Source organism: Panulirus ornatus, chromosome 64, assembly GCF_036320965.1.
Source record: "Panulirus ornatus isolate Po-2019 chromosome 64, ASM3632096v1, whole genome shotgun sequence".
NCBI classification, from domain to species: Eukaryota; Metazoa; Arthropoda; class Malacostraca; order Decapoda; family Palinuridae; genus Panulirus; species Panulirus ornatus.
Genome location: NC_092287.1, coordinates 25,430,385 through 25,457,916, shown reverse-complemented (window position 1 = coordinate 25,457,916; position 27,532 = coordinate 25,430,385). Strand labels below are relative to the sequence as shown.

The 27,532-nt window shown below is 38.4% G+C and overlaps 1 protein-coding gene across 5 annotated transcripts in view; it reads left to right on the top strand.

Annotated features, from left to right (window-relative positions):
• Positions 1–22,085, top strand: part of Nrx-IV (neurexin-4) — an 80,012-nt gene extending 57,927 nt beyond the window's left edge. For all 5 annotated transcript variants that reach the window (XM_071656956.1, XM_071656954.1, XM_071656953.1 and 2 more), the window contains 10 exons: positions 578–710; positions 2,384–2,530; positions 2,682–2,852; positions 6,474–6,692; positions 7,999–8,235; positions 8,462–8,641; positions 10,101–10,234; positions 11,862–12,072; positions 16,962–17,099; positions 18,023–22,085. In XM_071656956.1, coding sequence (XP_071513057.1) covers positions 578–710; positions 2,384–2,530; positions 2,682–2,852; positions 6,474–6,692; positions 7,999–8,235; positions 8,462–8,641; positions 10,101–10,234; positions 11,862–12,072; positions 16,962–17,099; positions 18,023–18,213 — 1,761 coding nt within the window. In that variant the 3' untranslated portion in view covers positions 18,214–22,085. The remainder of the gene's footprint in view (positions 1–577; positions 711–2,383; positions 2,531–2,681; positions 2,853–6,473; positions 6,693–7,998; positions 8,236–8,461; positions 8,642–10,100; positions 10,235–11,861; positions 12,073–16,961; positions 17,100–18,022) is intronic.
• The last annotated feature ends 5,447 nt before the right edge of the window (positions 22,086–27,532 follow it).

Below are 27,532 nucleotides of genomic sequence, written 5' to 3'. Positions count from 1 at the left end.
ATGCCTTCTTTTGCATTCAGAGCCTAAGACTTTCATCTGTATACCTCTGTAAGGACTGATGTGCCATCAGATATTCCCATCTTTCTCCTTGCAGATCCCAACTTTTTCCTGTGAATGCTTTGTAATGCACTTAAGGCCATATTTTCCACTTCCTCCCAGTGACTTAACTCAACCCCTTTGTCATAATGGCAATGAGATTTTTACTATACCTACTTCCTGCTCCAGGATTCCTTTCTACCTATGAATGGCTCTCACAACACTCAGGAAACTGGCCATATCCACCATGCAAGTTTAATCTTGTAATGACCAATCTAATGAAGAGAGAACTGAGCACATATTTCAGTAATTGCTTTGGGTCATTTTGAATCAGGGTTTGGGGATTATGAAGCAAATGCTCATACTAAGTTCCTTGTTGATGATAAAAAGTCAATGCTCACAAAGTTTTGTATGTGATAAGGATAGTGTGTATCTGATATTGAAATCATATGCTCAGTATATTTTTATTCAGATTTGTTTTACCAGATATTTGCTAAATGCAGGCCTGTAGATGCTTTTTGATTCGATCTTTTTGTTACAGCCTTATACATGGTGGGTGTCTCGCAATAACCAGCCTATGGACTATTGGGGTGGATCACTACCAGGATCTCGCAAGTGTGAGTGTGGACTAATGGGCACTTGTGTAACTGACAAGTGGTGCAACTGTGATGCAGGTAAGGATTTATGCTAGTAAGGTGCCATTAATTGATATTCCTTTATACTTTTCATATAGTTTATGAAATATAGTTTTGTACCAAGTGCATTTTGGTTCATGTACAGTCAGCAGCAAAGCTCCATTTCCCTTCCATTACTGTGATATCTGATATAGGAACCTTGGGAGCTGAAGTGAGCCATGGAATGGGTAAAGTCCATGGCACATTGATGAGTGAGTGGAAAGAGGATTCATAATCTGTAAGGAATAATAAGGACATTTCTCACAGTTTGATTGGATGTAAGGCCTGGTAATAAAAAGACTATGGCTGAGAGAGCTGAAGAGGGTTTACTGAAATGGGTTTTATATATGGAGAGGATGTGTGAGGAGTGGTTGACAAGGTGAATACAGTATATGTATCACAAGTGAAGGGAACATGGAAATGGGGAGATAAATTGGAGTTGGAAGTATGGAGTGAAAAAGGTTTTGAGTGCTTGGGACATGATCATTCAGGATTGTGTGGTGTATGCATAAGTTGATATGAACTAGAGTGATGTGGTTTAGGGACATTTGAATGAGTGAGTAATGAAAGGGTAAGGGAGATGTGTGGTAATAAAAAGTGTGGTAGATAGAGCAAAGGGTGTGTTGAAATTATTTAGACATATGAAGGGAATTTTTTTTTTTAATTTTCCAAAAGAGGGAACAGAGAGGGGGGCCAGGTGGGGATGTTCCCTCAAAGGCCCAGTTCTCTGTTCTTAACGCTACCTCGCTAATGCGGGAAATGGTGAATAGTTTGAAAGAAAAAAAAGATGAAGGGAATGAGTAGGGAGAGGTTTACAAAGAGTATTTATGTGTCAGAATTAGAGGGAACAGGGAGAACGGGGGAACCAAATTGGAGATGGAAGGATGGAAAGAAAAAGACTGTGAGTGATTGGGGCCATAACATACAGGAGTGTAAAAGGTGCACATAGGATAAGTTGGAATGATTTTGTATACTGGGGTCAATGTGCTGTTAATGGACTGAACCAGGATGTGTGCAGGAGCTGTGGAAAATCATGGAAGTCTTTGTGGAGCATGGTTATGGATATGGGGCTGTGGTTTCCATGCATTGCACATGACAGCTAGAAAATGGATATGAATAAATGTGGCCTTTCTTTGTCCGTTCCTGGCACTACCTCATTAATGTGGGAAATGACGCCCCACAGGAAATGGCCTCGCCACCCCCTGCACCAGCAAGGTAGCACCAAGAAAACAGAGACAAAAAGGGCCACATTTGTTCACACTCAGTCTCTGGCTGTCATGTGTAATACACCGAAACTGCAACTCCCAGTCCACATCCAGGCCCCACAAACCTTTCCATGGTTTACCCCAGATGTTTTACATTCCCTGGTTAAGTCCACCTTGTCTTTTCCACTATAGAATTTGATATCAGGAACAGTTAACTGTTGGGCCATTGAAAAAATCCACTCTTGCTACCCTTTCCTGTTCCTACTTTTTGAAAGTAATATTATAGGATAGGAGGATTTAGAAAAGACAAAAGAAGTAATCCTACCCTAATTGTCAGCTTTTATCACATACTGGAGATATATGGGTAGTTTTCATTCTCCCATATCCCTAAGGATGGTTATATTAATATCATGCAGTTTTTTCAGCACTTTCTAAGATATTCTAATATGTGGATGACTTTTTCTTAAGGTTTGGAATCATGGCTGTCTGATAGTGGTGAATTATCGGTGAAGGAGCACCTCCCTGTCCGCCAGTTACGCATTGGTGACACTGGTAGTCCCCTGGATGGCAAAAAGGCCCGCTACACTCTGGGGCCCCTCATATGTGAGGGTGACAGTGAGTACCATTATGTATTGTATGATGCACAGTTTTATTTCATAGTTTTAGATTAAGTGAGAGTTATTTTCTTTGAGACTTATTTTGATTATGGAATCTATTTATGAATACTGAATTTGTTGTGTATTATTTATTGAAAATTTACCAACAGATATATTTGACAACGTAGTAACATTCCGCATAGCTGATGCCACCATACAACTTCCTCGATTTGACTTGGGCCATTCAGGAGATATTTATTTTGAATTCAAGACCACAACTCGTGATGGTTGTCTTGTCAATGCTCGGGGACCTACAGATTATATCAAGGTCTCCATTGTAGGTAAGCTGGACTGTGTTTATTTCTTGATATGTTGAGTGGAATTTCTAAAGGAATAAGAATAATTTGTTACAAGTGCAGGATCAAAGAAGCTTTAGTTCAGTGAGAAAACTAAAAGCTTTTCTTTGGAAATTTTGTCTCATGGATTCATTTTATAATACTGTTTCAAAATCCAGAAAATCCTGACTTAGAAACAGGTTGATGGTGTAGAGAGTGAAATTTTATTTTGAGAGATGTAGTTATAGAATGATTAGAGGATACAACATGAAGTTAAGCAAGGATCTTGAGAAAGACATGAAAAAGTACTTTTATAATATAAGTGGTAGGTGAATGGAATAAACTCAATGAAGACATGATTAGTGTAAACAGCATAAATAGAGATAGTGAGGTAGTGCCAGGAACAGACAAAGAAAGGTCACATCTGCCCACTTTGTGGATAGAGAGCTGTGGTTTAAGTGTATTACACATGACAGCTAGAGAATGGATGTGACTGGATGTGGCCTTTCTTCTTCTGTTCCTGGCACTACCTCACTAATGTGGGAAATGGCATTCAAATTAGAGGTGAAAGGATGGAGTAAAAAAGATTTTGAGCAGTTGAGGCCTAAACATGTAGGAGGGTGAAGGCATGCACGGAATAGAGTGATTTGGAATGGTATGGTATACTGGGGTCAACCTATTGTCAATGGACTGAATCAGGGTGTGGGAAACGTCTGGGGTAAACCAAGGAAAGGTCTTTGGGGCCAGGATGTTATTGGTAGTTGTGGTTTCAGTGCATTACACATGACAGCTAGATACTAATTGTGAACAAATGTGGCCTTTGTTGTCTTTTCCTGGCACTACCTCGTACGCATGCGTGGGGGGGAAGGGGTGTGGCCATTTCATGTGTGGCGGGGTGGTGACGGGAATAGCTGGGGGCAGCAAGTATGAGTGAGTACATGTGCATATATGTATATGTCTGTGTATGTAAATGTATGTATACGTTGAAATGTATGGGTATGTATATGTGTGTGTGTGGGCGTTTATGTATATACATGTGTATATGGGTGGGCTGGGCCATTCTTTCGTTCTTTCATCTGTTTCCTTGCGCTACCTCGCAAACATGGGAGACAATGATTAAGTATGATATAATAGATATATAAATTGATTTTATTATACTTGATTGCAGTTTCCTGTGTTAGCGAGGTAGTCCCAGGAAACAGATGAACAAAGATCCATCTACTCATATGCACAAATGTATACATACATGCTCATACATATACATATCAACATATACTCCTTCTTCTGTTTCCCCTTTTAGAAAGTTAAAATACAACGAGGGGAGGGTTTCCAGCCCCCCGCTCCCGTCCCCTTTAGTCGCCTTCTACGACACATGAGGAATGTATGGGAAGTATTCTTTCTCCCCTATCCCCAGGGATAGGGGAGAAACAATGTTATATGGTTGCAAGGCGTGGGCTATGGATAGAGTTGTGCGGAGGAGGGTGGATGTGCTGGAAATGAGATGTTTGAGGACAATATGTGGTGTGAGGTGGTTTGATCAAGTAAGTAATAATGGGGTAAGAGAGATGTGCGGTAATTAAAAGAGTGTGGTTGAGAGAGCAGAAGAGGATGTTTTGAAATGGTTTGGTCACATGGAGAAAATGAGTGAGGAAAGATTGACCAAGAGGATATATGTATCAGAGGTGGAGGGAATGAGGAGAAGTGGGAGACCAAATTGGAGGTGGAAAGATGGAGTGAAAAAGATTTTGAGTGATCGGGGCCTGAACATGCAGAAGGGTGAAAGGCGTGCAAGGAATAGAGTGAATTGGAACGATATGGTATACCGGGGTTGACGTGCTGTCAGTGGATTGAATCAGGGCATGTGAAGCGTCTGGGGTAAACCATGGAAAGTTCTGTGGGGCCTGGATGTGGAAAGGGAGCTGTGGTTTCGGTGCATTATTACATGAGAGCTAGAGACTGAGTGTGAACGAATGTGGCCTTTGTTGTCTTTTCCTAGCGCTACCTCGCACACATGAGGGGGGAGGGTGTTTGTTATTTCATAAGTGGCAGGGTGGCAATGGGAATGAGTAAAGGCAGACAGTATGAATTATGTACCTGTGTATATATGTATATGTCTGTGTGTATATATATGTATACGTTGAGATGTATAGGTATGTATATATGCGTGTGTGGACGTGTATGTATATACATGTGTATGTGGGTGGGTTGGGCCATTCTTTCGTCTGTTTCCTTGCACTCCCTCACTAACGCAGGAGACAGCGATAAAGCAAAATGAATAAATAAATGAATAAATCAACATATACATATATACACATGTACACATTCATACTTGCTCACCGTCTTCCATTCTTGGTGCCACCTCACTCCACAGGAAACAACATCGCCACCCCAGAAGTCCCTTCTATCTTTAAGAGGAGGCTTCTGAAGCACTAAGGAAGCTGGCCATATCCACCCATTGGGACCATAGGTCATAAAGTATTGTGATGATGTGTGTGTTTATGTAGGGGGAGTGCTAAACAATGAGTAGTATTAAATACTCAGTGTCTTCTTTATGGTAGTTGCATTGTGATCATGAAGTGTCGTGGGATATGGTTCTATAGTGTTTGTAGCAAGTGTAGTTGTTGTAGTGGTGGGTTATGTCCAGAGGATAGATGAGAAAGTGTAACTTGTTTGTACTGGGAGAGTAGTTTCTGATAGGTGTATGTCTGGAGCAGTGGAGTTGTTCTTGGTGAATATGCATCTGCTTAAAGGATGCACAATGTCACCTTGGTCATTTAGTCTGTTTATAGAGGATGTGATGAGGGAGGTGAATGCATTGGACTTAGAGCAGGGGGTAGATCTGTAGCATACTGGGAGTTGTATGGTGTAGGAGGTCAACTTGTTGCTGCTTACCGATGGTGAGTGGTGGCAGGCTCAAGATAAACTTTAGAAGCTGGTGACTGAGTACAGGAGTGTGTGTGCATAGAAGTGAAGAGTGAATATTACCAAAGTTAGGTGTTGAGACATAGCAGGGAGATAAGACAAGATGATTTAAGAACCAATCTGAATAGGATAGACCATGGTGGAATGGAGTGCATTAGATATCTGGAGTGGACTTAACAGCAGATGACATTGTGGAGGCTGAAGTCAATCATAGGAAGGCAGATAGGGCTAAAGTCGTGGATGCATTAAGGAGTGTGTGAAAGGAGAGGTCAGTGTTTGTTAGGGCAAAGATGGGCATTCTTGAAGATATAGTAACCCAGACTTTGTTTTGTAGATGTGAGTCTTGCACAAAATTCACATCAGCATGCTCTGCAAAAGATAACTTGATTTTACAAATCATGCTTTTGCAGCAGCTTTTGATTCAGCTCTCCATTTAAATGAAGTGAATGAAATGCATGTTAGATGAAATTTTGTTAACCAAGCATCTTCAGCCCCGAGCCATAGCCAGGCAAAAGTGCAGGGAGTCTCAGTATCTTGGATTAGACTTGCTCCAAAGGTAGTGATTTCACCCACACTTAAACCAGGAGAAAAACTTCTCAGGTGATATGCTTGTATAGATTTTAGATGAGTTCAAGTTTTAATGGGCATTAATTACTGGACATTTAATGTATTCTTCAGTAATTAATTTTCATGATTCTCACCTAGGTGGCATGCAGCTCCAGTTCCAATATCAGGCTGGGTCTGGTCCAATGAGTGTTAGTGTAGAGACAGCATACATGCTTAATGATGATGAATGGCACACTGTAGTTGTGGAGCGGAATCGTAAAGAAGCACGGATGATTGTTGACGGCGCACAGAAAGCTGAATTGAAAGAACCGGCTGGACCAGTACGGGCCTTACACCTAGAATCTGATTTTGTTGTGGGTAAGTTGTTTGCATTGTGCATTGTTTTCTCATTTTTTAGTAGAAGTAGAATGATTTGTAAGGTATATAATATTTGCAATGCTGAAAATATAAGTAACCTCATTTTTTAAGATACAGACCATTTTCTTAGCTTGAAGTATCTTGAAAGAGAAACTTAATGAAGAGTATTATTTGGTAGTTAGCAAGATCATAAGTGAAATTATTATCACTTGCTTGTACTACATGGAAAATTTATTTCTTAATGGAGGTTTGTCTAATTGATCTTACATAGAAATAGGAATACAAGGAAAATCAGATGAGTGTAGGTCAGGTGGACATGTTGAAATATAAAGTGAGAAGCTACTATGTTTGGATAGTAATGCAGAGTTTTGACAATGAGCGATAGACCATTAAGATGGGCTGAAGGATGAATGCTTCTGTAGTAACAGAGTGTATTTTATTCTTGGCCACAGAGCTAACAGTTGAGAGAGACAGTCTCTTAAATTCCCCACTTTTATGCTGATTGTAAAAGATTAAGTTAATCAGTTACATCATGTTAAGGTATAGGTTAGGATGAAGGAGAAAGTACTGTAGATGTAAATTGAAGGAATTATTTGATAAGAAAGGTGTTCCTTTATTTATGAGGAGGTATGTAAGGACAGGGATAAGCAGAGACTTTTGCTGTTGCCACCCCTTTGATGGGAGTTCCAATAGGGAATGAGCTTCAGAGATATAGATAGATAGATATAGCTGTAATTTGCTCACATAGATGTATAGAGGATAACTCAGAAGATCAGTTTTAACTGGAAGTTGCAGTAGCACAAGCTGAAAATGGAAAAATCTAGTGAAAACACATATATGGAAGTATATTTTGTATAGTGATTAAGTGCCCAATTTTTTAAACTGAAGCATCAAAAAGTGATTGGGCATAACCCCAGGTAAGGATGAAGTCCAAAGATTTCTTGATATATATTGCTGATTCTTTTTTTTTTTTTTTTTTTTTTTATTTTCCAAAAGAAGGAACAGAGAAGGGGGTCAGGTGAGGATATTCCCTCTAAGGCCCAGTTCTCTGTTCTTAACGCTACCTCGCTAACGCGGGAAATGGTAAATAGTATGAAAAAAAAAAAAAAAAAAATATTGCTGATTCTATATATTTGTACTTTCTCAGTTTGTCACTTGTTTAATACAATTATTAGATGTTCTCTTGCATTATTTGGATGTTCAGGAAGGTAAGTACCCATGAATTCTCAAGAACCTCTACTAGCAGTCACACGTCCTTCTGATTTTAACATATTCTTTTCTTTGTTTCATTTATACACATAAATAGGAGCTACTGTAGATAATCTTGATGGTTTTGTTGGGTGTATCCGAGCTTTGCTCCTAAATGGAGAGCTTCAAGATCTAAGAGGAAGAGCAGAGGCTGGAAAGTATGGAGTTCAGGCAGGGTGTACTGGGAAATGCCAATCTAACCCTTGCCTTAATAATGGTACTTGTCACGAAGGATACTCCTCATATGACTGTGACTGCCGATGGACGGCTTTTAAGGGACCCATCTGTGCTGATGGTAAGTTTGTTGATTTTGTTATTTCTTGTAAGGTTTGATGTGAAAGATGTTAACTTTACTGATACATATTAGATTATACTGAGAAAGTGATAGAATCAGAAAAGGATTTTTGTCCATCAATTTGAAACCCTTTTTTTTTTTGTTGTTGTCTAATTTGCACTTTATTGATATAATGTAGTTAGTGATATTTTTCAAGGATCATTCCTCTTATTTAACTGCTTGACAGAAATTGGCATCAAGATGTTGACAGACACAATGGTCAAGTATGAGATCCCGGGTACATATAAGTCCACAATTGCTGAGAAGATTCGTGTTGGATTTACAACAACAAATCCTCGAGGATTCCTAATGGGTTTATACTCAAATATTTCTGGAGAATATCTTACATTGGCTGTATCAAATTCTGGTGAGTATATTGCTTTCTTTGATTGTAAAAGAGCTCTGTTAAGTTACAAGATAAATTTTTTTGTGTTTGTATACTTATTTTTTTATTTTTTTGTTTTTGCATCACCATTTCCTGCATTTGCAAGGTAGTGCTAGGAACAGATGAAGAAAGGCAGCATCTGCTCACATCCATTCTGTCTGTCATGTGTAATGTACTGAAACCATAGCTCCGTATCCACAACCATGCCCCATCGACGTTTCCATGGTTTATCCTTGAGACTTCACATGCCCTGGTTCTCTCCATTGACAGCACGTCGACCCCTGAACATAGAGGAGGGTCAAAGGTGTGCAAAGAATGGAGTGAATTGGAACAATGTGGTATACTGGGATGGACGTACTGTCAGTGGATTGAACCATTGCATGTGAAACGTCTGGGGTAAACCATGGAAAGTTTTGTTGGGCTTGGATGTGGAAAGGGAGCTGTGGTTTGGGTGCATTACACATGACAGCTAGAGACTGAGTGTGAATGAATGTGGCCTTTTTCATCTTTTCCTAGCGCTACCACGCATGTGCGTTGGGGGGAGGATGCTGTTTCACGTGTGGCAGGGTGGCAACGGGAATGTGTGAAGACAGCACGTATGAATATGTACATGTGTATATATGTATATGTCTGTGTATATATACGTTGAGATGTATAGGTATGTATATGTGCGTGTGTGGGCGTTTATGTATATACATGTCTATGTAGGTGGGTTGGGCCATTCTTTTGTCTGTTTCCTTGCACTACCTCGCTAACACAGGAGACGGCGATTAAGTGTAATATAATGATAAAAGCATTAAGTAGGAGTAGTTAGTAGGAATATAAGGTAGGAACCCCTGCAAACACTGCATTAGAGTTGCCCTCTGCCAGTGGCCAGTTGAGAGTGAGGCATAAAGGCTAAGAAGTGGAGACTTCTTTTCTTATGGCCACCCCCTGGAGGGAGTTCCAAGTGGGTACAGGCATCAGATGTATAGATAGATAGCATGTGGACATGCTGAATGTATCTACATACATTGTCTCTTCAGGAATTTTGAAATTGATTTACTGTGGAGGATGTATCTATTTCTGTTTTGTCATTTTTGGAATTTAGAATGAATTTGATTGTAAATTGTACCATGCTCCCATAGCTTGAATGAATTTAATTGTAAATCATATCATGCAATCTAGATTTAATTGTAAATTGTACCATGCTATCCTAGCAATGAATTGAAGTGTTAAATTGTACCATGCTATCCTAGTAATAAGTTTTGGGTTTTATAATGTAAGGATATGACTGACTATAAAGTCAGTGTGCAGTATTGTGGTATCATATAAGTTAAGTGTCAATGCAGAAAGGGGGCTTTAAGAAGAAAAAATTGATTAACAGTCTACATTTTTGGCTCAGTACCTTTATTAGCAATTGAATCAAGTCAGTGTCTGACCAAGCATGTACTGTTTTCAGGCCATTTAAAGGTAACATTTGATTTTGGTTTTGAACGGCATGAGAAAGTTTATGGAAAACGAACATTCCACGAAGGCCAAAACCATGATGTGAAGCTCTACAGATCGGACTCTGGTAGAAAACTAACTATGCAGGTAAGTGGTATATGTGTAACTTCATCATCAGAACTCAAGACAGAGGAATTCTAGAAACTTGAGAAGTGAGGAAAATTTTTTCAAGATAAAATCTTAGAATTTTTACATTATTTTTTTTATTTCTGTCAGTTTACAAGTATCATGATAATGTCTTCCTTCTTACACATGCCTTACTCTTTTGATGAAGATTTTTCACCCTCCATGAATCATTAATGTCAGAATGCCACACAAGTCCTTCTTTTTCTTTAACTGTATGCGACACAAATTATCCAAAGGAAACACCTTTTCTCATGTCCTCAACTACTCCTGAGACTATATTGTTTGTCTCAAAGCAGATAATTTGTGCATGCAACTAACCTCTAAATCAAACTTATCTTTGCAATGCAAACATCATCTTTATGTCCCCATTGCCTTTATACATCGGCACTGTACAGTTATTCAGCTGATCCTCATGCACCTCACCATGAGTGGTGCACACAGCAAAAATCATAACTAATCATTCAACAACTCAACAACCCCCTTTCATGAGAAATTCAACTGCAGTCCCATCATATGCACTTCATCATATGCAAAGTTGTCGCTGTGCTTTTTTGTTTTGTTTTCACGAAGCCAATTGCTTTTTCTTACATATTCATTTGTTATGTATCAAATAAAATTGTTAAAGATGTTGTGATGTAAAGTTTGATGAACATGGATATCATTTGTGTGAAATTGAAATGTACGTACAGATTTATACTAAAATTTAGGAGAAATCATTTACCATGAATGATATCACTTTTGCTGAAGACTTGCTCAATGTTTGTAATATTACTTAAGGTCATGAGGTAAATCCAGATTTCATGGGCAAGGGTTATAGATGCCCATTCTGATAAATAAATGGAATGTCGAAACTCTTCTAGTCAAAAGTACGCAAACTTCCGGACTCTGGGGCTCAATGCATTCAAGGTTACGGCCAATGTACAGCTAGGGTTTCCAATAAATAATTTCAGGGAATGGGTATTACATATCTAATTTTTACATATTTGCCATTTCCTGCATTAGCGAGGTAGCATCAAGAACAGATGACTGAGCCTTAGAGGGAAAACCCCACTTGTCCTCCTCTGTTTCTTCTTTAGGAAATGTAGAAACAGGAGAGGAGTATTTTCATTCACCTTCTCTGACAGGCAGGGAATACGTGGGGTCTTTCTCCCCAGAGATTAGATATTTAATAGTGTATATTTAGATATATTACACATAACATTTAGACCTACATTACATATAGAGAACAGTTAAAGTTGTGGTATGTTCAGAGCTCAGTTATTTCCAAAATCTTTGAAATTCTAAAATTTTATAAATGAAAGCAATAACCTTAAGCAATATTAACTCTTTTTGTTTTGTGTTTCATTAAACTTTCTTGATCCATGCAGAGAAATATGTAATAAATCATAGGAATAACAACTTTATACTTTCACATAACTTTAAAGATACCAGTAGTAGATATGAACTGTCACCATTGGCCTCTGATAAGTAGAAACAAGTAAATTCCATGTAATCAGTAATAAAAGCAGCAAATACTACATAGAAATGTCTTTGTTCAGAATATCCATTATGTATAAAATATTTTTTTCCTCTCTCTTTTTTCTGAAAGGTGGACAATTATGAGCCCATTACTTGGACTTTTAATGCTAAAGAGTCAGCAGATGCCCAGTTCAACAACATACAATACGTTTACATTGGAAAGAATGAGAGTATGTCAGAGGGTTTTGTTGGCTGCATCTCACGTGTTGAGTTTGATGACATATACCCTCTGAAATTTTATTTTCAACAAGATCGTCCTGCCTCTGTTACTGCTGAATCAAGTAAGTTGGATAGATAATGTTACTGTGATGATACATGAAAGTTGTTTAACACATATGTGTATGAAATGCCTTTTCTTTATGTTTAACATTGTTGACAGCTGTATTGTACCAGAAAAAATTCAGGGGGGTGATACAGATAAGCCTTCTTGACCTCCCTTTACCTCCTGTTAACCCTCAGTCTACCCTATCTTACTCCATTAGCATTTTGATCCCTCATTACCATTTTTTGAGTACCTCATTCTGTGAGTTATCATTTGCTATCATCTAAATTAGAATAACATTTTGACTGAATGTGGTGTTTTGGTGGTAAGCTTTTTCAGATTTAATGCATTCAAAAGAGTTGTAATGGGAAAACTTTTTGCTCAGTAGTGTGATCCTTTATATCTTGGCTTTCAATGTCTCATATGTAGTGGATGATTATTGTGACAGGTATCCAAGAGCATAACCCCTTGCTAAGTTGAGTCTGGGAAGTACAACAGTTTATCATAAATAGGTATCCAAGAGCATAACCCCTTGATAAGTTGAGTCTGGGAAGTACAACAGTTTATCATAAATAGATACAAAGTATCTAGTATTTTCAGTAAGTACAGGAACTACTGTGGACAGCAGATATTATACAGCACATAGATGTTGTGACTCATTAAGTGTTGGAGACACTCTGTTTCCTCCTGAGGGTGGAGGAACTGAGTTGATTTATATGGTTCATGCAAGTGGAGTCAAGGAATCAACTGCCTTTACACTTGTCACTGTCAAGATACTCCCATCACTTACCTCACCACTGTCTCCACTAGACTCTGTGTCTCCACTAGTTCTGTGCCTGAAGTGATATATGTGTAAGTGAAAATGGTGTGGCTTGTTGAAGAAAAATCCTGGCTTGTGGGTCAAGTTGTTGATGTATCCCTCAGCATGAAAAATATGTGGTGAGTGGGCAGAATTACTTTCTTTTTCTAACTTTCTTTTTCTATGTTGCATGGAGATCCTTCAAGCACTGAAAGGTGTCATTGACAACACGACTAAGATTTATGCTTTTTCCAAAATTTAAATCTTTATCAATAATAAAATCCACCTTGAAAACAAAACCACCTCCACCCACGAATCCTTCATATTTTCATTTGCCTTTTTGATGTATGCCAAAACTCCATGATTGTCAACTTGTCCTTGCAATTGGTCCCACTGATGGGGTGCTCATGGTACACCTCAGGTAATATGCTTTAAAAGTATGAAAACAGCCTGATCAATAGTAGTTGTAGAAGTGAGGTAGTATTTGGTGGGCCTCCATGTGTGCAGGATGGGAAAGGGGATTAACTATGAGGAGCAAAACTTTGTTTTTGAGGGTGTTCTTCCTATTATACTCCCCACAAAGCTAGAGAAGTAAATGATATAATCTTGACACAAAAACATGGTAACCCAGACTATCCCACCCCTTTCTTCCCCTCCTTGCTTATGTCATAAATAATATTACCTCATCATGGACCCTCAGGTCTCTTGTTATCTACCCCTCCCCTTGCATTCCTTTACCCTCTCCTCTCCCCTCCCTTTCCCTACAACTCCCCTCCCCTCCTAACCTCCTGTAATGGAAATATCATGTTGGTTGTTAGGTAGTTTTAATTAACTTGAGAAACAGTTAGTTATTTCCTAATTGTATTTTCACATATGATTGGTATCAAGATAGGATGTATATTCACATATGACTGGAATCAAAATACTGTAGAAAAATGTAGGTTATTGATTTACACATGGCAACACTCAACAGCAGAATTTGTTTGGCTTCAGAGCACTTTCATATTCTGGGTTATGTAGTGGGGGTGCAGTTCTAATACTTGTTCTTAGTTTAGCAGCAATGTGGCAGGTGTACACAGTGGCGTGTGCAGCATATTTGAGATCTACAGTAAGTCATCATATTCATTGCAAAGCTTTCATGTATGTTTGGCCTCATGTTGGTTAACTTGAGATCTAATGAAATCTCTCCTTGTCTTGATGTATTGATTTTCAGTTACTATTGAACCTGGATGTTGGATGAAACATTTCAGTAAAGTAAAAGCTGATTGATTATAACTCGCTCCATCTCTCTCTCTCTCTCTCTCTCTCTCTCTCTCTCTCTCTCTCTCTCTCTCTCTCTCTCTCTCTCTCTCTCTCTCTCTCTCTCTCCCCCCCCCCCCCCCAAAAAAAAAATGATGTGCATTTATTAAAAGTGTGAAAGTTAGATCTTGTGGGTGTTTATAGTTTCCTATGTACTGGGGAAGAAAGTAAGGCTGTGTAATTCTTTTTACAGGATACTGGTGTTAAGTTTGTTGAAGGATTGAGTTAAAGAAGTACCTTTGTAATGCTTCATGATTTGATTTTCACTCACAATTTATGGCTGTATTCATAGAGATTCCTACCCAGAATTGTTCTTCAGCATTGCTGCTACATTTTGTTTTTCACAATTTGAATATGAGACTTGCAGATAATGGAGACTATGATTAACACTGGCACATGAGGGGGTGAATCTCGTGGCAATCCGATGTGAACAATGAACAAGGCATGCACAGCTGGCTGACAGCCTCATATAAATGTTTACAGTGATTATGATTTTTTTGCTTGAATTGGTTATTAAATGATTGCTTTATAAGACCATGTACACCAGATACTAAGTCTTCTACCATCACCTCATGTGTAATATTGTAAGTTTGTTGAGATGTGTACCACCACATGCATGTAGGTTATGATGATTTTAAATGTCATGGTGTTTTTGGTTGTACTTTATTTTTTTTTTTTTTATAAATGATTGATATGATATTATGTACATCAAACAGTAAGTCTTTTACCAATATCACCATTATGAAGTACGTTTGTGTTGATGCATACTCCCTTTAGCATGTAGATGTTTACATTGATTATAAATTTTTGACTTTTTAGTGATAGATAATTGCTTTTTAACAGTATATGCATCAAATAGTAAATCTTTTGCTATCATTGCCTTAACAAATTATCTGTTGATTTTTGCTATGAATATTTATCACTGGTGTGAGGTGCAGGAACATGACATAGTGAAACAAAGGTCCTCCCTATCCAGTCCCACCCTAGTATGGTTGGCAATGAATTCTTTGCTGCTGCTGTTGACCCCCTCCCATCCAAACCATCTCATAACGAACCACCAACCCTCAAGTAGAAACAAAAAACTTAACTGTTTTGCACTTCAGCAGCCAGTATTCACAGATCCCCCCTTCCCAAACAAAGGCAACACTGTAGGGTATAAATGCACCGAAATGACCTGACAGGTTCTAGACAAATGCTACCCTGCCAGTCATGCACCCTTTTAAACCACACTCCCTTGACATATATGAGTTTTATTTTCATTTTGTGGTCTGGACATCGCCCATCCCTTCAACACTGCAGGCACTAGTTCAACGTGTCTCAATATCCTTTGTGCCCACGATGCAACTGCCACAATGAGGACACTGAACACTTCCTGCATAATTGCCACTCACTCTTCCCCCATAGACACACACACATCAGTATGTCACTGTGGTCCCTCCCATTGGCCATGGCTAGCCTCCTAAGTGCTGCAGAGGCTCCAAAGAAAAAGGAAGGTGCTCCTGGGGCAGGAGGATTAAGTAGATAGGTTGGGTTTGGAAGGGAACCTGCTGTACTTAAGGTACTTGATGCAGCCAGAGAGTGCATGCACTTCAAACCACATGTACCTGTAGACCCAAAAATGGATATTTGATAAATTTTTAAAGCTTTAGGCATATATTGCATCATGGTCACCACTGGTTCCACATTTAGACATCCTTCCAGTGTCAGTTGCTATTCCTCTGTGTTTTACATTTTCTATACATAACTGATGTTTCATGAGCTGCTGTTCAAACAGACTTAGATTTTAACCCTTTCAAAATGATTGTTGTGTCCCTTAGCAGGACTCTGGATGACTGTTTTGAAAAATTATCAGGAAAAGTTTTAGTCTTAGAATTTGATAGGAAATGTAAAGAAAAGTCAAATATGAAGGAAAAATTTGATGAATTATCTATGTTGCCGTAAAGACACTTAGGTTTGGCATGGCATGTGCACTTTGCTTATTGCATGCTTGTCAAATTTTGCTGACTCTCCTGACTTTGTCTTTTCCCAGCCTCCACCATTGGTTATTCAAAGAACTTTTCCCAGTGCAAACCATTCATCATTTGCTGAATTATTTTCTCTGTAACTGTTTCCCAAAGACTCACTAATTAACACTGATTAACATGGGGTGCAGGGGTGCACCCATGCTTTCACTTTCAGTATCCTTCTCATACATGTATAATTGAAAGCATCATACTATTTTATACAATACTGTCTCTGATTTTGCCAACAGGAAAGCAAATGTGGCAACTTCCATTCTGATATTCATTGGTTGAATATTACATCATAATTCCTCAACCTCACTTTCTTCTCATATTATGCCACAACACATAAAAACATTAAATGATTATGGTATCATCATACATCCTTGATGCATTCCATCATTTATGATAAGCCACTGACTGTAACACATACACAGCTTATATTGTGAGAGTTTTGAAAAGCTTATGAGATCCTTCTATGTGTAAATTATATGTCAGAACCTTCCAGAACACTTTCCTATTCATTCACTTTTACCTTAAGATTTCTTACCTGTAATTGTTGCATACTCTTTTTTCTCAGTAGATTTCACTGCTATTTGTCCAAGTACAAAATTTTCAAAGAAGAGCAAAGGCATATCTCTCAGCAATTACTTCCTTGATTGTTTAGCTTGGTTTCATGATGCAATAAATTTATTTTTCTTAAAACTGTAGCAGTATCATTTAGAATCATCTCTGATAATCTTCCAATATCTTTACATTTGCTTTATATTGTTTGCATTGCTTCCTGAATAATTGTCTTTTTCTCAACAGCATCTACAGTCTTCGAGGACTACTGTGGAATTGAGCCAATCCGATATCCAGAAGAAGAAGCAGAAACACGGCCACCACCAGAAGTGTCAGAAGAAGTTCTCATGGGGTTGTATTCAGACAATTCGGCAGTCCTTGGGGGTAAGAACAGATGTAATTGTTGGGCTTATTTCTCCATATAATAGTTGATGATTTCTAAGATGATGGAAGGTGGTATGGATGAAGAAAAAGAGTTGTTGTGAAAGGAAAGGATGGAGGGTTCAGATGTTTTGGTCCTATGGAGAAAATGGATGTTGGAAGGAAGACAAGACCAAGGATGAGATGTAAGAACAGCCACAGCATGTGTGGGTGAGAGGGAAATTCCATAAGCATTGGAATAGTATTTGTAACAGTGCAAGGATTGTGATGCGTGAGGATTATAATGGTCCTATTACCAACAAAGAATCAGTAGATTCACAGACCATAAAAATCTCTTTCATGCTCTTTAAACCTATCAGTACTTGAGAGCTCATTTCTTCATGTCCCTGCTTTATTAGCACTGCATCACAGTGTGTATTCTTGCATGCACCTGTTTATGAATGCTTTGGTACTTGCTTTTAAGGATGTTAGATGGCTGTTTGTTGCTTGACCTTATTAAAAGCAGATTTACGTTAAACATTATGTGGTTCAGCCATTTAGTACATCTTGCCTTATCATTGAAGTATGTTTTATTTGTAGGATCTTGGGATGCGAAGTATTTTTCACAACAGTTAGTTTATTGTAGTAAAGCCTATTGCCTCTCTAGTAATGACAGTAGAAAGGGAAAGAGGAAAACAAGAGTGAGTATGTGAATTAGATGGTTAATACTAAGGAGTTTTCACAATTATGGAAAAACGAGTGCACAGAGGTATTGCATAGGTCACCTTGCATGGTTAGGGTACATAATGGGTTGGTTGATAATAGTGAAATAGATAAAGTAACTAAATGTGAACCCCTTTGTGTATAAGCATTGATTTATTAGATGAAAATGAATGAGATGAAAAAACATTTGAGCTTATATCAAAGACTCTTTTCTTTTTCCACAGGCCTTCTTGGAATCATTTTTCTTGCACTGTTGTGCATGGGGTTCTTGATTGGACGGTATATGGCACGTCACAAAGGTGACTATCAGACTCATGAGGCTGATGGGGCAGATGTTGCTCCTGATGCTGATTGGGCAGTGCAGCATTCCACTACTGGTCACCAGGTCAAGAGAAACATGGAAATGTACATATAACACAGGCAAATTTGTCTTTGCTGTAAAAGACAGAAGTACTGACTACTGTCTACGTATGTGCAGTGACAAAACCAACATATAGAGTTATGTTTGGAGGTATTTCCTGCAAATTTTGATGAAGAAATCGGTTTCAATATTTTTTTTATGATATTCAGAGACCTCAAAAACATTGCATAATAAGTAAAGAAGTAAGGATGTAATGTTTGGGGCCCTACATGTAATTTTTCCTATCACATGCATTGGAGGTTTTGAATAACATGAAGATGGTCACATTTAACTCGTTATCATTCATTAATGATACTATGATATAAGACATATTGACATAGCTGCAAATACGTTGTGCTCAGAATTTTTATGAATGAACCTTGAGATTAATTGTAATCATTAAAGTGAAGCCTGGATAGTCAGAATTTATTGATCTGTGGTATGGTATGGACCATATCATCATTAATTGATAAACTTCACCTGCTTATGTTTATATAATTTTTTACCTTAAACGAACAAACTTCTTTTATGTCATTCGTACTAAGACACGATTAAGTAACTATAGTTGAAATAGTTGTTCGTGAACATGTGGTATTTATGTCAACTATTGAATGATTTATTAAACATGTTATTCTAATTCTAATTATTCTGAGAATTTCTGAAAGTATTTATGAGTACTTGGATTCTTCCAGTGTTGTGCTTAACTTGTCTAGACATTTAACAAATTTTTATTTAAAGGTTTGTATGGAAACAATTGTATGTTTTATACAGCAGTATGACAGTTTTAATATGTACAGTTTCATAACACAGGTATTATCATACATTGTCTCTCATGTATTTGTAGCTTTAATAAAATTTTTAGACTATCAGTGTAAGTAATTGCAGTGTCTTGTATTAAAGTAACTGCTTTGAATTGTAAAAGAATGTATCATACTGAGCAAAAAGTGAAGAAGGCATAAGTGCAGTTATGGTTGTATTATTTACTTTTTGTTTAGAATCTCATAAATGTTTGAGTGTTGCCCTATCTTTTATATTAATCTTTAAAGGTTTAATCTCAGTCAGCAACAGTCATCTTCTGCGATAACATTATTCCATTTCCGTCACTGTTATTCTGTATTTCACATTTCGCCCATCATGAACATGAGTCACGTGTGCAGAGTAGTAGGATTAATTGGCTTGGTTACCGGGATATTTTGCAATTGAAAAAAGTACTGATGATGTGTAACTGATGTGTTACATGGATAGGTAGCTTCATAATATAGAATTTATTTGCAGTACTTGCCATTAGAAGAAATATTGTATTGTGCATATCATGATATATGTATAGTTTCATTATGTTTAAATGCTGTCCTTGCAATTGCATTGCTGTGTATTTCAGGTTGTTGATAAGATACAGGACACTTTTAGTTGCCAGGCAGTAAGTGATACCATTTGAAATTGATTTTGTGTTACATAATGAGCTTTGCATATGCCACATACAATTTTTTCATGATTTTTATTCCCCCAGATACCTCAATGTCTTTTATATCCAAAATATGAATGATGAATATGATAGATTTTTTATTTAATGCATGATTTTGGTTGCCTGGTATTTCCATTATGATAATCATCTCAGTTTTTACAACTGCTGAGTAAGGCATTGGGTGAGACAAAAAGAAAGTTCCATAGGCCCAGTTTTTTCTTATGGTCTGTTCTGTAAGATGTCACATAATCCACCTACTGATGTTAGTTGGTTACATCTTGCTGATTATATGTTTCCACCTTATTATTCAGAAATAGTTGATCTGGAATAGGTTACATTCTGCGACAGAAGTAGGGTAAAAGACCAACTATCTGACCATGTTAGGGCCTGTGGTGTATTAGATAACTGGATTTTTTTTTATGATACTGTATTAAAGGCAGAAATCAAATTTGATTAATTATGCAATACTGTGTTGTGTACGTGTATTTGTTTTTATACCTATTTGCCTCTCCCACCCTAGGTAGTATCAGGAACATATGAACCATGGCCTCTTTTGCACATGTCCTGTCTCTAGTTGTAATGTATAATGCACGAAAACTAGAGCCCACCATTTACAGCCTAGCCACACAGACCACTCCATTATGTATCTTTACTTCATCTTCCTTGGTTCAATCTACTGACAGTATGTTGCCTACCTTGTATGACATTGTTTCAGTTCATTTTGTCCAGTGAATGCCTTTCTCTCTCTTTAATGTTCAAGCCCTGATAACCTAAAAGCTATCTTCTCTTCACTCTTATCATTCCATCTCTTTCTCAGTCTTCCCTTCTTGCCAGCTCCTTCCTTAGTATTTCTTCACTTGTCTTTTCCATATGCTTGACTCATTTCAGCACACCCTGATTAGCTCAGTCAATCACACTGCATGTACTAATCACACCTCTCTAAAACTTTTGCTTCTTGCATGATCAGTCTGTCACATACCACATATGGTCCTCAGACATTTTATTTTCAACAATCCTCCCTCTTCTTTTCTATTGCATTCAAGGCCAAGCTTGACTTGCATCTGTACAGCATTGTCAGGATTGCTCTACTTTCAAGCATACACATATTTGCCCTTAAAGACTGACTTCTTCCACACATTCCTTAGGGTACCCCCCTAGTAATTCACTTTGTCTCTGATAGATCCATCTACTTCCACATAATGAGTCAGCTTTCCCTTCTCACAAACTCTGACACTAGCTTTTGGAGTTTCTCATATTTTCCTCTAGAATCGTATCACCTTTAGACAGCAACTGGGTTTTCCCTATCTCCAAGACTTGCATTTACCTCCTCCACCACCCCATCCATAAACATATAAACTCACCCTCCTTTCCTGCTTGCACACATACATTAGTATCGTGGTAAAATCTCAACACTGCAGTTGGTAACTTTCTTCTCACACTGTTTATTCGTAGCATCATCCACAAGGCATTTTCAACCCTCTCATATGCTCTCTCCAGATTAGTAAATGTTACAAATCACTCTTTCTCCACATATTCTTTCAAGCAAATGCCAGGTGCACATGTCTTGTACCATACTGAAGCCACATTTGCTCCTTTCCAGTCAATGCTCTGTGCGTGCTGTCATTATCAGAGTCTTTACCCTACCATGCACCTTACCAGGTATACTTGGATGACTTATGTCTGTGTGTTTCGAACTTAGATTTTTGGCCCCCTTTACTCTCGGCACAGTTTAGTCCTTGGTTCACCTTTTTTCCTGCTCTCTTTAATGCTAATTTTATGATTGAAGATGTAACGCTACTCACTTGGAATACTTAACAATTCTAACATTAGCCCCTCTTTTTATTTTATACTACTTCCCACTGAACTTGTCAATGTGTTTGCTCTGTCTTTAGCTTTTATCATTAAGGGATGACTTGTTTCATAATAAATTCCAACACCAGTGAGAGCAGCCACCAAGACACACAGCAAGGGTCTCCATCAGTATGAAGAAAAGGACCTATAGATACTTGAAGAACAGCACCTCTTGCCAAAAGTTTACAAAAGTAATTTCTCGAGGTCCAAAAGTTAGGCAACCAGACTTTTGACATTATAATCGGTGGTAATCAGGATTGGACTGATCTTGATGGATAGCTGGAATAGTCAGGTACCTGGAAGTTGGATGACTGAACTCTTTCTGTACCTGATGTATTCTGTGTAGTATTGCCTCAGTAATGACTAATTACAGTTTTTAGATATATATTTATACATAAAAATCTTGTATATGTGCAGTTACTGTATTGTATATATATTTTTCTCAATTTTGCCTAAATATTTGAATATATTTGATATGTGCTAATTTGAGCCATTGATGGTTATCTTCCTTTTTTTGCTGTTGGAGATTCCTTCCAACCTTATGATCACTGATTTCAAAATGTCCAAAGAAAATGACTATCACAGCACTGAAGTTAAGCTAAAGTTGTTGTCAGTAAATGATAAATGGCCCATCTTTACTACCTATTCAATTGATAGTTGAATTTATGTTGATACACAGAGATTTTTATACTTTAAGCTCATAAAGAGTATTTGAATGGGTTTACTGATATTTAGGCAGGTTTTGAAAAATTAAGAATGATAGGAAGTTAACTAAAATACTTAAAACTTTGATAGTAGTTATTTTTAGATATTACACCAGTAATTAGTTCTTGAAAATGATGCACTGTAAATTGTACTTAGAAATACATAATGTTGATAAGTATCAGATGTGCCAATATAATCCCCTGAAAATTTTGCCCTGAGTTTGCATAGTGTTGATAAATTAAAGCTGAAAGATGTTGATTAGGAAATGTCATAATTGATGCCTTTTGTAGTCAGCTGTGTAGATATCTTTTATATCATGTTCATTTGGTATTTCTGTTTGTATTTGGCATCATCTTCAAAGAATCCTAGAATGTATTAGAACAGTGGTTGGTTGCTAACTGCTACATTAGGTTGGAACGAAGTAAGAAGCGTCTTTAAAACCAATTGTGTACAGTCAGTGCCCTTCTGATTAATAGTACAAGAAGTTTGCCTATATGGTAATGAAATATTTATGAAAGGTAATTCTGTACTGTACGTTATATGTTTATATCGTCACAGTTGATATAGCTACTGTTGCATGTGTAACGTGTAGTTTCTACATTTTTGTTTTTCACTATTTTACTCCTTAAAGCTGTATTCTAAATACCCCCATTTCTTCTTTTTAAACTTTGCCACACACTGTATATGTAGTTGAGTTTTTTTTTTTTTTTTTTTTTTTTTTTTTTTTTTTTTTTATACTTTGTCGCTGTCTCCCGCGTCTGCGAGGAAGCGTCTTTAAAACCAATTGTGTACAGTCAGTGCCCTTCTGATTAATAGTACAAGAAGTTTGCCTATATGGTAATGAAATATTTATGAAAGGTAATTCTGTACTGTACGTTATATGTTTATATCGTCACAGTTGATATAGCTACTGTTGCATGTGTAACGTGTAGTTTCTACATTTTTGTTTTTCACTATTTTACTCCTTAAAGCTGTATTCTAAATACCCCCATTTCTTCTTTTTAAACTTTGCCACACACTGTATATGTAGTTGAGTTTTTTTTTTTTTTTTTTTTTTTTTTTTTTTTTTTTTTTTATACTTTGTCGCTGTCTCCCGCGTCTGCGAGGTAGCGCAAGGAAACAGACGAAAGAAATGGCCCGGCCCCCCCCCCCCCCCCCCCCCCCCCCCCCCCCCCCCCCCCCCATACACATGTACATACACATGTCCACACACGTGTATACATACCTACACAGCTTTCCATGGTCCACCCCAGACGCCTCACATGCCTTGATTCACTCCACTGACAGCACGTCAACCCCTGTATACCACATCGCTCCAATTCACTCTATTCCTTGCCCTCCTTACACCCTCCTGCATGTTCAGGCCCCGATCACACAAAATCTTTTTCACTCCATCTTTCCACCTCCAATTTGGTCTCCCTCTTCTCCTCGTTCCCTCCACCTCCGACACATATATCCTCTTGGTCAATCTTTCCTCACTCATTCTCTCCATGTGCCCAAACCATTTCAAAACACCCTCTTCTGCTCTCTCAACCACGCTCTTTTTATTTCCACACATCTCTCTTACCCTTACGTTACTTACTCGATCAAACCACCTCACACCACACATTGTCCTCAAACATCTCATTTCCAGCACATCCATCCTCCTGCGCACAACTCTATCCATAGCCCACGCCTCGCAACCATACAACATTGTTGGAACCACTATTCCTTCAAACATACCCATTTTTGCTTTCCGAGATAATGTTCTCGACTTCCACACATTTTTCAAGGCTCCCAAAATTTTCGCCCCCTCCCCCACCCTATGATCCACTTCCGCTTCCATGGTTCCATCCGCTGACAGATCCACTCCCAGATATCTAAAACACTTCACTTCCTCCAGTTTTTCTCCATTCAAACTTACCTCCCAATTGACTTGACCCTCAACCCTACTGTACCTAATAACCTTGCTCTTATTCACATTTACTCTTAACTTTCTTCTTCCACACACTTTACCAAACTCAGTCACCAGCTTCTGCAGTTTCTCACATGAATCAGCCACCAGCGCTGTATCATCAGCGAACAACAACTGACTCACTTCCCAGGCTCTCTCATCCCCAACAGACTTCATACTTGCCCCTCTTTCCAGGACTCTTGCATTCACCTCCCTAACAACCCCATCCATAAACAAATTAAACAGTTGAGTTTTTATGATGAATTTTTCTATATTTTCTTCAAGGCCGTTAGGTTTTTATTCATATTAGTGTTATTAAGGAAGTTAATAGCACCACTATGTATGTATGCTGTACATGTAAGCTTATACAGTGTACTTTTAGTAAATATATTTTGTAATATACTGTATGTGGAATTTATTATTCTTTCATTGATAGTTTGATGAAAAAGCTTTCTTTGAAAAATGTTGATATGGATGTGTGCAGGCGAAAATTCTGGGGGCCTTGAAGAATGTGTGGAAGTCGAGAACATTATCTCGGAAAGCAAAAATGGGTATGTTTGAAGGAATAGTGGTTCCAACAATGTTGTATGGTTGCGAGGCGTGGGCTACGGATAGAGTTGTGCGCAGGAGGATGGATGTGCTGGAAATGAGATGTTTGAGGACAATGTGTGGTGTGAGGTGGTTTGATCGAGTGAGTAACGTAAGGGTAAGAGAGATATGTGGAAATAAAAAGAGCGTGGTTGAGAGAGCAGAAGAGGGTGTTTTGAAGTGGTTTGGGCACCTGGAGAGGATGAGTGAGGAAAGATTGACCAAGAGGATATATGTGTCGGAGGTGGAGGGAATGAGGAGAAGAGGGAGACCAAATTGGAGGTGGAAAGATGGAGTGAAAAAGATTTTGTGTGATCGGGGCCTGAACATGCAGGAGGGTGAAAGGAGGGCAAGGAATAGAGTGAATTGGAGCGATGTGGTATACCGGGGTTGACGTGCTGTCAGTGGATTGAATCAAGGCATGTGAAGCGTCTGGGGTAAACCATGGAAAGCTGTGTAGGTATGTATATTTGCGTGTGTGGACGTATGTATATACATGTGTATGGGGGGGGGGGGTTGGGCCATTTCTTTTGTCTGTTTCCTTGCGCTACCTCGCAAACGCGGGAGACAGCGACAAAGTATAATGAATAAAATAAATAAATATGTTTGCACACACAAACACATCCTAGTTGATTGCAGGTACCCATTTTATTGACCAGCCCCTAAGGGAGGATGAACAACTGGGTGGACTGTGAACCACCTACCATGAATATGATTTGAACTCATGTGGGTTTTATCCCAAGTGGCCTGTGCATGCATGATGGTCAGTAAATGCTAAATGCTACACTATGGTGTGTGTGATTAGCTGTTAGTGTGTTCATTGATACATATATGTGCATATGCATTGCTGTACATGTATCTAAAATATCCCATTTCCTCCAGATTCTCTCCTATAGAATAACCTCTCTCCAGTGTTAAATGAACAAAAGCAAGGTTACTCTTAGGTTTATCACTGGAGAGAAACAGGTAAGTTAGATTATGAGTTTGAGTGTAGAGAACCTGGTGGAAATGGGATGTTTTAGATAACTGGAAGTGGACTTGGCAGCAATTGGAACTATTAAAGCTGAAGTGAGTGCATTAATGTTTGAGGACAGTGTATGGTGTGAGTAGAGTTAATCTGGTGAGAAATGATAGGTTTAGAGAGAGTTGTGATAATAAGAAAAGTATGGTTGTGTTAGCCATTTAGACCAACAAACTACATACATACTGATCCTAGAAAGGATGGGCCTTCCCACGTCAATGGTCTGTGCTAGGCTTACACATGCAGAATAAAAGAAAAACAACAATTGTTTCAAGGGTGTGCAAAAAATGGTTTGGGTGGAACATATTAGGAGAATGAGTTAAGAGAAATTGATAAAGGCAATGTATGAGTCAGAAGTAAAGGGGTCAATAGATGGAAGTTGGAAATGGAAGGATGAAGTGGTAAAGGTATTGAGGGCATGAGGCCTGAAAATTACAAAAAAGGGGAAGGGTTAAGTTGTGCAAAGGATGAAGTGAATTGGAGCTGTGTGTTATACAAGGTGTGACAGGCTGTCAATGGACTGAACCAGGGCTTAGGGAAACCATGGAAAGGTCTATGAGGCCTGGTTGTAGATAGGGTGCCGCTGTTTTAGGGCATTACTCATGACAGCTAATATTGGACACAGTGAACGGGAAAAAAAGAAATATATGTATGCCAAGTGGGAGTAAACCCTTACATCCCTAAGTTGGTAGATGAGGGATCTTAGTGCTAAGGTGTCTTTGATAGCCATGAACCAAACTGGTGCTAGCTCAGTGCCATAAACTTCCGCTCAAGATCCCCAAAGAAGCTTTGGAACTGGACAGACCCCTCTTGAGGACAACACAGGTGTGAAAAACGTTATAGATTGGATTGCAACGTATGAAGGAAAGAAATTAGATATTCTTGACCCAGAAGAAACCAAAATAAGATGTAAATTGAAACTTCTAAAGAATAAGGACATGATTATATTCTGTTGTAATGAGGCAAAGAAGAAAACGGAAAGTATGGTGCATTAATAACAATGGGGCCACAGCTGTCAAGACTCATAAAGATATTCTTTCACCTTTCATAATTGTTTGTCATGTCCTGCATTAGTGAGGTAGTGCCAGGGAAGAGGAAAAGGCCTCATTTGCTTGCAACCATTCTTTTGCTGTCTTGTGTAATGTAAGGATATATGAAAGAATCAAGTGTTCGAGAGGTGGCAAGGGGAATGTGAGAGTCATGGTATATGATATGGTGGAAAGTGTCGATGAGAAGAGATTGGTGAGAGTGAGTGAGCTTGGAAAAGAAAGAGACTTGTGTGAAGAAGTGCCAGGAGAGATGGAGTGTAGAATAGCAAAAGGTGAGAGTATTTGAAGCAAGGGGAGTGGGTGAGGAATGGGAGGTACTTAAGGAAGTAGTGTTTGCATGTGCAAGGGATGTATGCAAAAAGGCGGGAGATAGACGAATTAGAAAGGGTTGTAAAGTTGCTAGTGCAACAGGAAAGAGAGGCATTTGAGCAGTACTTACAGGGAAGATGTGTAAATGATTGGGATTGTATAAGAGAAAGTGGCAAGAGGTTAAGAGGGAGGTGCAGGGGTTGAAAAAGAAGGCAAATGAAATTTAGGGTTAGCAAGTATCAGTAAACTTTAGGGAGAATATGTTTTGGAAGGAGGTAAATAATGTGTGAAATACCAGAGAGCAAATAGGAGTATTAGTGAAGAGGGTAAAAGGAGAAGCGGTACAGTATCGATGAAGTGGGGAGATGGGAGTGAGTATTCTGAGACTGGTGAATGTGTTTGATGAGTGGCAGGTA